Source organism: Rutilus rutilus (assembly GCF_951802725.1).
Source record: "Rutilus rutilus genome assembly, chromosome: 9".
Classification (NCBI taxonomy): domain Eukaryota; kingdom Metazoa; phylum Chordata; class Actinopteri; order Cypriniformes; family Leuciscidae; genus Rutilus; species Rutilus rutilus.
The window spans coordinates 25,797,035-25,808,111 of record NC_140223.1 but is presented as its reverse complement, the minus strand read 5'-3'; the positions used below and the strand labels follow the sequence as shown (position 1 = coordinate 25,808,111).

At 37.7% G+C, this 11,077-nt stretch overlaps 1 protein-coding gene across 3 annotated transcripts in view; it reads left to right on the top strand.

The window, feature by feature from the left end:
* Window positions 1-2,212: 2,212 nt before the first annotated feature.
* Window positions 2,213-11,077, top strand: part of stard13b (StAR related lipid transfer domain containing 13b) — an 88,982-nt gene continuing 80,117 nt past the window's right edge. Inside the window, exons 1-5 of one of the 3 annotated variants that reach the window (XM_084418293.1) lie at window positions 2,213-2,252; window positions 2,961-3,074; window positions 3,455-3,613; window positions 3,966-4,210; window positions 9,081-10,138. In XM_084418293.1, the coding sequence (XP_084274419.1) occupies window positions 9,215-10,138 (924 nt within the window). In that variant the 5' untranslated portion in view covers window positions 2,213-2,252; window positions 2,961-3,074; window positions 3,455-3,613; window positions 3,966-4,210; window positions 9,081-9,214. Of the gene's footprint in view, window positions 2,253-2,960; window positions 3,075-3,454; window positions 3,614-3,910; window positions 4,211-9,080; window positions 10,139-11,077 lie in introns of those variants that run through there. The other 2 variants (XM_084418295.1, XM_084418294.1) reach the window with 2 other exon arrangements.

The following is an 11,077-nucleotide window of genomic DNA, read 5'->3' as shown; positions in this document are numbered from 1 at the left end:
ATTTAGAATCGCGAGAACAGCTTTAGATCAGGCATACTTTTTGGGTCCTAAGCTGGGACCTCACTTTGCTTGGACTCATCGCTTTACCTAGCCTGACGTCGTCATACTCAGATTCTTTTCATGTACTTTGGGTTCGGGCCGAATACCGAGCCCGGAGCCTCTCCTCGGACAGCACGCCAAATATGCATTTATTCTATCTGACTTATTTGTAAGTGTGAACTCGTGAAATCTCAATTCTCCAGCGGCAGTCATAACAAATTCAACCCAAGCGCTCGTTGGTGACGTTGCTCATCTGTCCATCATCGTATAAAGCCCGCCCTGACAATTTGATTGGTCCGAACAATTTTTGTTCGGGCATAATAGGCTTGTTCGACTTCATGCAGCTCTGCGCAGACCGATCGGCGGCTGACTTGAAGCAGTGCATGCCGGTTAGAAATTTTGTCCGACTTTATACAGCGCTGACGCCACGTGACTGTGACGTATGCTATCAAAGTACCGCGAGAGCGATTCGAGAGTAGCCGGAGAACTCAGCCAGCGCAGCTTCTCAAGAGCGGCTGCACTGGGCTGCACGTGGGCTGATGACGACACAGCTGTTCCACGATTGGCCGGATTCACCGCATGACAACGATCACGTGTGTTTCGTGTTTATTCGAACACCTTTAGTTCCTCTAAAGCTCTCAAATCAGTTTATTATAACAGTAAACACTCTTTTCATGTCGTTGTCATGTTATATTGTGTCATGTTTATCAAATTAAAACTGATTAAAAAACGTAGACTCCACTTCATTGATAGTAGCTTATGTTGAACTTTATTCTTGTTCAAACAGACGCTGTATGAAGCAGTACATAAAATATTGAATGTAAATGTCTCTGAAACATCTGCGTATTATTTGGCAAATATTGCATTTATTTCACTTCAGCTGTGGTAAAGTATGCAAACACCACGTGAGCGGTCACTACGGGAACCAGAAAGTGTCCGACTTCACGTCTTCGTTTGCAGCTCCTCCCCGCCTGCACGCGGCTACTCTCGCCGATCGGGTGCATCCAGCCGCAGCCGATGTCGAACACACCTATTAGCTCTTCAACGGATCGAGTCCAGACCGAACTTCCCGACCGGAAAAATTTGTGGGCGGGGCTAAGTTCGGCTGGCATCCAGGCTACTCTTCACCACAACGGCCGTACAAGTCGACCTACGCCAAAAGAGTAACACTTTGATGTATGAGTTAGGAGTAGCGTAAGCTTTGACGCCTCTCGCGGTTCAAACAAACAGGGCTGGGCAACCATGTTCGTCATAACGTTGTGCGTCAAGTTCAAGGGTTACTCTTTTGGCGTAAGTGGACTCATACGGCCATCTGCCGGAAGCTAGTTATTTTAGTCGATAAAATTTTAAATATGGATATTTTTCTTACACAAACGCATCGCTTCACTTGAGAAGGCCCTTATTAACCCCCCAGAGGCATTTCGAACACTTTTATCACGGATGGATAGGCACTGATGGATGTCCAAAATCATATACCCATTCACTCCCATTAAAAGGTTTGGAAGAGCAAGGACATTTTTAATAACTCCGATTGTATTCGTCTGAAAGAAGAATGTCATATACACCTAGGATGGCTTCAGGGTGAGTAAATCATGGGTTCATTTTCATTTTTGGGTGAACTATCCCTTTAATGGCATCTTTTTATGAAAGAAGGCCAGTATCACCGATACACCAATACCGCTATTGATATCTCTATGCAATTGATTTTTTTTTTTTTTCAATTTTAGGCATTAATCACAGGCATTCAGCATTACAGTATAATTGAAAACAATTGTTTTCAACATTTATTAGGCTTTAAATAATATTACAACTTTTAATTTAAGTGAACTTAAAACAACCTTCACATTCACCATTATAATAAATGTTACATTTACCTGCCCTTCAATATTTCCATTGGCCCAGTCAGACCGACTGAGATTTTTACTTGCCCCGTCAAAATGCACAAAAAAGTTAATGTTTTCGTTTGTTTTTGATCCATGGAACCTTGCAAACATGGCTTTAATAAAATAAAATAAAATAAAATGTAATTTGATATTTATTAATGACCGACATCACAACAGCAGGTTTATTTGGCCGCTGTCTCTTTAAGACCTGCAGCTGCTGACACGCATCACATTTTCTCACAACTCTTTACATTCATTTAAGACTTCATTTAACACATTTAAAATGCGTGCGAGGATACTCATCATTATACTCGACAAAACGACATTTTGGTATGATTTTGTGTGTTTTTGTCCATTCAAGCACTGTCTGTAGAGGCTTTCCTTGTGCACAAGTTGTGTGTGTGTCACACAGTCAGGAGATTCATAGACAAATGGTTTAAAAGTATTTGCATGAATAAAAGTATGACCGTGAAAAATGGATGCTGCGTTAATTGTTTAGTAATTTTAATGGGTAAAACTGAAAAAAAGTATTGCATGCGTTAACGCTCTATTTTGGCAGCAGTTTCTATCTAGTCTATACATTTGAGCATTTTAACAATCAGTGCATAAAAGGGAACCCTGGAGTACGATGTAGAACACCATTCACTATTTTTTTTAATTTTTCTTTTATGTCCTTTTTTAGAGTATATGTAAACACTTCTAATTTAAATGTTTGGAATTTCTTCAGGTGTATCCAGTAACATTAACAATATGTATTATAATTGATTATAGTCTGAGAGTTAGCCTATTTCATATTGTTCTAAACTTACAACAGAAACATTAAGATGAATTTCTACTGAGGCTTTTTATTTTTGGACTAATGTGAAATAAGTAGGCCTACCTAGTTTGAGTAACATGAAAGCATTTGCTGATAGTCTGAAGTGGCTGCAGGCAGAATGGTAGAGTGTTTTGTGAATGAGTGAAGGGGATCTAGGGCTGCTTCTCTAGATGGGGGTCAGCAGGAGTCCATGTTGATTTGTGACTATTGCTTCCTCTAAGGTGAACGTGGACAGTGATGAACGGACAAGTGGATGGATGTTTCTCAACCACAGAGGGAAATGCAGGTGTAATTTTGTACAAGAGAACATCAGCATTGGACCTTATCAGATAAAAGTAAACATCAGGGGAGTCTGCATCAGAAACCTGCATAATGCTATGGAGAATCAGAATCATGTCTGATCCCATTTTTTAAAAATAAATCTTTGTTTATTATATATATATATAGTTTTAAGAAATGTAATTTTTATAAATGTGTTTTAAATTAACTAAAATCAGAGCATGACTGATTCCAAAGTTGTTGTTTTTTTTTATTTAAAATTTAAAAAATGTTTAATGTTTATATTTTTAGAAGTGCCGTTTTTATAAATAGTTTTTTTCTTTTAACATATTTAACAATTTTTATTTATTTTTTTACTTGGGATTCCTTTTCTACCAAGAAACAAGCATTGTATCCATTAAACATTTGCTTGGTTATCTCTTAAATGTTGTTCCAGATCATTAGAGGTGATGCTATGGTTCCCTGGAAACTGAACTGAAGTACCTTCATACAAAAACCCTTTCTGATAAGCCATTGACATATGCCTTAGGATTTGGACACAGCCACAGAACTTCCTGGGTGATCCAGACAGCTCTCCTGAAGGAAAAAAGCCGTGGTGAAGTTAAATTTCCCTTTCTTTCTTGGTCCGTCCATTTCTTTTGTTTTAGAAAGTATCCGTATGGCTTTCTGTTGATAATGGTGGTGTAACCTGGAATGCGTCCAGCCCTGTTGAACTGGGGGTCAGAGCCATACACTGAGACATGGATCTGTTCTCCTTCACAATTAAAGCCAGTGCTGGCTATTTACATCCAAATATACTTTGTGCAGCGCCTTGTTTACACAACAGTATCTCTTCTCTTCCTCTCTCTCTTTCACCCTTTCCCCTTATCCGTAGCTCCTCCTCCAAACCATCATTCTAACAACTATACATTCTTTCTCCCCTTCCACTCTTACTCTGAATGTCTTAGTCACTGCATGCTGAGGCTTCCCGTTGCCTGTGGGGATTTTGGGGAATTTGTGATGACAGCACCTCTCCCTCTGCGGAGGAGTTGCCTTGAATATCTAAGGAGAAGCGCAAAAAGAGACGCTTTCGAATGCTGAGCGCGTCCGCACGCACGTTTCTTGGTTTTAATGAGACCTTAGACACTTTTCAAGCTCCTCATCATGAACTGTTGTCTGTTGGACTTCCCAGCACATTCTGAAGTACTCTAAGGTAAGATGGTCAATCTTACCTCAATCTGTTTTAATATGCAGAAGTCAGTCTGTATAGGGCAGAGGCTTTAGCTTTAATGCTGACCTGCTGGAGACTCTTCAGTGCAGGTGGATGATGGTTAAAGTTCATAACAGAGAGTCACTTTGATGAAAGTGTCTGCCAAATGAACACATTGTAAGTTTCATTTGCTTAGATGTGAAAGTGAAATATCAGGGCTCATTGGGAAACATTGTTTCATATGATTTCCACAATTTTAGATCACATATTTAGATGTAGTTCACATATTCTGCGACGTGAAATGACATTCTGCATTTACATCTACAACTGTTTTAAATTAGTTAGTTATTGTATAATTATTTATGCGTGCAGCTTGAACAATGATGGAAAGACTACATAACAGAAGCCTGTTTCTTATGATTGCCATTTTTATATCTCCCAATGTGGTTTTATATCTTGCAATATGACAGTTATATTGCGCAATTGTGGTTTTTCCTCTTAAATTCAAACTTTATATCTCACAACTGCATCTTTATATCTCGCAAAGTGACTTTATGTCTTGCAATTTGATTTATATTTCTCCATTGTGACTCTCTCCAATTGCAACTTTATTTCTCATATACTTTATACTTACCTCACAATTATATATTTATTTTTTTTACTCCGAGGAGGAAACGGGACACATTTTAACACTGCATTTAAAATAAACTAGTGAAAGTAAAAAAAAAAGTGATTAAAAGTACTAAAAGAAAATGGTAATGAGTTACAGGACGTTATATACTATATAAACTTTCCCAATCTTAATCTCACTAAGAAATCTAAACTAAAATACTTAGTAAAAACATGACTCTGAATGATGCAAATCAAACATCGGGAACATAGCCTATGTAAGAAGCTGCAGGATTACTTCAACTTACACGTGTCAATAACTCTGTGTACGCTTTTTACTGGACCATTACAGTTCTGGTGAAATGTACACTGTGTAATGAATTAATAACGATCTCTGTAAAATGAATGGGAATGGCAGCGTTAACAGTCACTCACAGTGTGTAAAGTGAAAAGAAAACACTGTTCGCCCCTTTTCATGTCTTGCAACACTTTGCGCTCAACGAGAAACTTGTAGAACGCTTGAGTGACATTCACAGTGCAGAATCCTCTTTGGCTGTTTGGATCAAGTCTTTTATACAGCTGGGAATGAGGAGGCCTCCTTTTACTGTGGCTTTGGAGAAAAACGGGCTAAAGGAAAGGAGGTGAGAGGACTAGATCTAATCAGGGTTACTCTTGCAACACTGTTTCTCATGAGAGACAAAGTATTTGGGCAAGAATAAGTTAATTGCAACATCTAAATATGAATCCTGTCATATTGAGTGACTGATTATTTAAAATTATATTAAAGCCAGTATTCTCTAGGTTATGTTTTAGTAGTTTTTAAGAAGATTTATTTTAAAAATGTTTGCCTAAAATGAAATGCACGTGAAAGGAAAAATGTAAACTTTAGGTTCTATGACTGGTCACCATTTAGTCACCTTTTTGTTCATTTGAAATGGTCTGATTTGGCAAATCATTTTTTAGTCATCTTCCATTAAAATGGTGTTTGAAGTAGTTTTAAGTGGAGTACAGCGTTTTGCGGGATGTCTTCCAAAGTGCTTATTGTTATGTATGCTTACGCAAGTTCTTGTGCATTGTGATATTTGACATATAGTGTTGCATATTTCATAACCTCTGTTATATACCATGTGTGATTTCATATGAACTTGTTTACAGGGACATAGAAAGTCAGAGCTGTAGATGGCTGGGAGTCACTGACCTTGTCCGGTGTTTGGTCATAGTTCTAACAGCTTTTAAAGTTTAAATGTTTTGTTATGGGCAGGTGTGTGTTTTCCTTTCTCTTGATGAAACTGGACCATGTTTTTGTGAGTGTGTGACACGCTAGAGACAGAATGAGAGCAAAGCGCAAGGCAAAGTGTTAAATGAGTGAAGGCCACAGTCAGGGCTGCCAGCTGGCCCCATTCTCACATTTAACACCACAGCACATAGAGTTCTGATTTTCTATGCATGCTTGGAAGTACATATTCAGTCTTTCCATCTGTTGATGACCGCTGGAAAAAGTTTCATGCAGGAAGGTGCAGAAAAGTGTATCAGTCAGTGAAATATGCTTTGTTTTTATACAGTATGTCCTCTGAGTTGACAGCTAAAAAAAAACGTCAAGACTTGGAGATAGACCAATATTGTCTTTTTATGACTTTTTATGGCTTATATGTATAATAATATAAATAATATATATATATATATATATATATATATATATATATATATATATATATATTTATATATTTATATATTTATATTTCATCTGTGTTTTGGGCATGGATATCAACCACATATATAATATCTTTCATCTTTGAAAGATGAAAAAAAAATTTGTGACCATTTATTGGATTTTAGTTTTTATTTTATTTTTATTTTACATTTGTTATATATATATATATATATATATATATATTGACAGCAATAACTAGATTAATTTAATTGTTGGTTAACTGTTAAATTAATTGTTGGTTTTAATGCAGTTTTTTTGAGATCTAAATAGGCACAAACATGTCTTTGTTTTTGGGCAACTCTCAGTTAGGAATGAATGGCTCTTATTTAAATATTTGAGTAGTTAGTTTCTTTTTCTATCTAGTAAAATGTTGCCGGTTTTTGGTTAAAAGTGTAAAAAGTATGTCTCTTTTCAAAATTATACACTTTATTTTATAATGGGTGGATGCGAGACTACATGGGATATTTGTACATTTAAAAATTTCATTTTTCACATTAGATTACTAATTAAAGGTGCTACGTTTTTTTAGGCTGACATTTTTTTTGTCACATACAGCTAACATCTCCTCACTATCCGCTAGCTGCCTGTCCCCTTAACACACTGTAAAAAAAAACGCGGTCTCTCGGACAGCTCAGGCTCCACAAATGGCAACAAAAACAAACTGGGCCAGCCTGGACCACGAAACATAACAAACAGTGTTCCAGCCAATAACCGACAAGAATGATTTGGGGGTGGGGGTTGGGGGGTTAGTGCACGTGCACATGAAGGGGGCTGTGGGGAGTGGAGGAGAGAGAAGCATGAAGAGGGAAGTTAGCTAGAGGAGAGATGTCCTAGATAATGACAACGACTAACGGTATAATTATATTCTCTTGAATTTTGATATGGCCGACACACAACATCGCTTAGAAAACCTTTAAGGGCTAAAAAGATGACTAAAAATGTTGAAACTTAAAAGTGGTGGTGATTAGTAACATCATCTAAAATATACACTTTATAAATTCATATTAATTTAAACCTAACATTTCATTTTTATATAAAAAATTAATAAATTAATTAAAGTCCATGTTATTTCCATTTCTTTCCACACCCTAGTGTTCACTTCTGGAATGATCACGGCCGCGTTTCCCAAAAGCATTGTTAGCCTAAGTTGATCGTAAACCAATTGCACCAAAGGACTCTACAATCTACTTAGGCTTATCACGCTTTTGGGCAATGCAGCCCTGGCCTGTCAGATACAATTCGCATACTAAATTGATAAATCTGACAAAAACAAACCAATCACAATTGAGTGGCATGATTTCACCCTATCAGTCAATTGATAGGAACGTCCTGCCAAGAATAATCTTGGTCTTTCACAGTTCATTTAAGCTAAGGTGTCAGAAAGGAATGTTCTTTCTTTCTCCACCAATCAGACACATTTCCTGCTGTTTAATGTGTGTTTTTGTGCAGTGTGGTTGGAGGGTAATGAGGGGGTTAGCAGGGTTGCTAACCACAGCCTGGTCTGGGACATTTAGGTCGTCTGATGAATGGACGGGTACATTGTAAATCAGCCATTGGAGAGCGAAGAGCCAGATTCCTCATAGCACTGATGTCACCATCGTCGTGCCTTTAACAGATCCAGACTTGAACGCTCTCAGCCTGAGCCAGATGTTCAACCCCTCAGATCCCCTGTTATTCCCTCCTCTACTTGTGCAATATTCCCTGTTATTCCCTCTTTGCCTCTCTGGGATTGCGTTATCCCTTCTCTGCGTCTGTGAGATTCTCTGCTATTCCCAGAGTGACTCTTTGGGATTCAGTCTTTCTCCATCTTTGAGATTCGTTTTTCTTTGTTTTTTTTCTGCCTCTCTGGGTTTCCTAGTTAATATTTCTACCCGGTTTATTCCCATTTCTCCTCATTGTACTGCATATTTCCAGCTCCTTCTATAAAGGTTAGAATAATTATCTGTGAAATACATGTGCGTTTCCATAAAATCCCATAAGCAATGCTCCAATGTATCCTTATCTCATTTAAAGCAATATTCTGGGTTAAACTGTACATATTTGGTATACTGACGATTACCACAAAGAACATAAAAAAAAGTAATTCAGAAATGCAATTTTTTGTCTTTGTTGGACTAATACTTCTGATTTTTCATAATGTCCCATTATAAGGTGCAATGCTGAAATGTATTTTCCTAAATTTCCCATGCTGAGAAGAAAACGCAACTTGAACCCATCTAAGATGCATTTCTGTTGTATGATGAAATGCATGGTTGTATTAACTGGTCTCAGCCAGACTGACCAGCTAAAAAATGCCTAAAACCTGCAAAACAGACTGTCAAACCAGCTTGGCCAGGCAAGGAGATGCTACCTTTGGTTTAAAAAAATAATAATACCAACAGGACTGATAACTACTCCATCAGAAAAGTTATTGAAACATGATTGCTTTGGAAAGGCATCTTTTTAAGTCTGCTAAATTAAATAATCACAGTTAAGTAATTGTACCTAGCTTGAAAAAAAAATCATGCAGACATTCAAAGCAAACTCATTACAACTCATGTTCTTTCTTTTCAGGATGATTTGCACAAAGTGCTAATTTGTAAAGAGGATCCAGTTCAGTCCAAATGGTGGAGCATGGCAGTTTCTGGCATTATACAAAGGCACTTTTGGATATTCCTTATGGCTAGCTTTAAACTGTAGCTTGAAATATGGACAGTCGACCTATGATGACTTTAGAAGGACAGCGGTCATCAGCGTTGCAAGAGGCCCCCAAAATGACTTTCTCAGTAGAGCTTTCAATGGCAGACTCGACCGTGGATGGAAACCTGACATTAAAAGATAACTCAGATTCTCTATTTTCTGTTATAGATGACCAAACACCACTTGAACTGAAGAACAAAAGTTCATTAGAGAAGATCAATCAAATTGTACCAGTGCTAATGAGCGAGGATGGACCTTGTCTTCGAATCTCGAATCTTCTCACAAAAGAAAAGACAAAGAAATGCATCAAACATAAAACCAATTCTGCTTCAATATCAAGCCCAAAACATGATATGAATGGCATTTTTCATGAATCTGACCTCCAACTATACAGTGAAGCAGGGATCAGCTGTTTTTTTACTTCCTCAGATAGTTCAGTGACCAACAGCCTTGATGTAGATCCCTCAAACACCTCGTCTACTAATCCTTTCTCTTGTTTGACTGTAAGATCCATTTCAGAACCCGCTCACTCTTTTGCATCCTCTCCATTGGGACCGTCCCACCTTGAGCACCCACACTCTGCTCCTTTGCCAGTCTCTAAGGGGGCCGATCTACCCCGAATTATCAAACACAAGCCCAGCTCCATTACCTTTGCAGATTATGACAGCTTTTTGGGTTTGATCCAGAACGCCCGAGCCAATGAGAGTTCAGATGCTTGTGAGACCTCTTCTGAAGATGAAGGCCGTGGCGATGAGGTGTTCCCAGAGTGCAAAGAGTTTCTCCCCGGCTCCAGACGAAATAGGGGTGGATTAGAGAAGCAAAAGAGAAAAGGAACCTGTGGACAGGCGAGTGGAGAAGAAAGTTCCAGCACCAACCTCCCACCGACCAGCACCAGCAGTTATGAGGCCGAGGAGGAGAGCAGCAGTGCTGAGGTGAGGATGCAGTGATAGTTCGATGTTTTATAGGCCTTTTTGAGATTTGTTCAAACTTAGCAATGTCTTTAAACAGGATATCTGGTTTGGTTTTCAATGTCTGTAAAGATTTTACATTGCTTTCAGTTCAGCACTGTATTAATATTCCTCAAATGTTTTGGTTCAGGTTTGTTCTCAAACTATTTCATTCAATTGTAAAGTTCTGGGATTAATTTAAGCTAAATGTTTTAATGTATGTGAGTACATTAAAAAAAAATGTGGTGATCATTTCAGCTTTAGGAGCTATCCAGGTTTTTCTTGGTCATGGAAAATCTGAAAATATTAGGGAGTTTGTGTGATTGCCAGGTCTGTAAATCTACAATCTTAAAAGTCATGAAAAAGTAGGCTAATAGATATTTCTGTAGTAAACATAGATTTTTTTCATTTGGATTTGGATATTTTAGTGGCTAGATTTTGGTCTTGCTTGCTCACAAGCCATAGATGATGTCTCACTTGACGTGAGCAAATTGTTCTTTCAATTCAATTATTTCCATTAAGTCAGTTAAACAGGATCACAGATCTGTCTGAAAGACTTGGAATTGGTCTGAAACGAAATTATTTTAAAACAAATTTTCATGAAAAGTACTGGAAATTCATTGGTCAAAAAGTGTGCAAAACTTTGGCTTGCTATTTTTGGGTCTTGTGAACTTTGTTCTTTTTTTTTTTTTTTTTGAAAGTTTAGAATTTTAAGATAGATTTTAAAAATCTCTCATAGACTTTGCTAGGATGTGCAGAATTCAAATTTTACAGTTTTTCTCAGTCGCTTTGGTGCATTTCTCACATCATTATTTACATTTGCACAACAGTTAATGCAGTTCTCAAAACAATTAGTACAAACTGCAAAACCTAGTTGATAACCTGCAAAAGCGTGTCACTTGCTCAAAATGGATAGCTCATTCC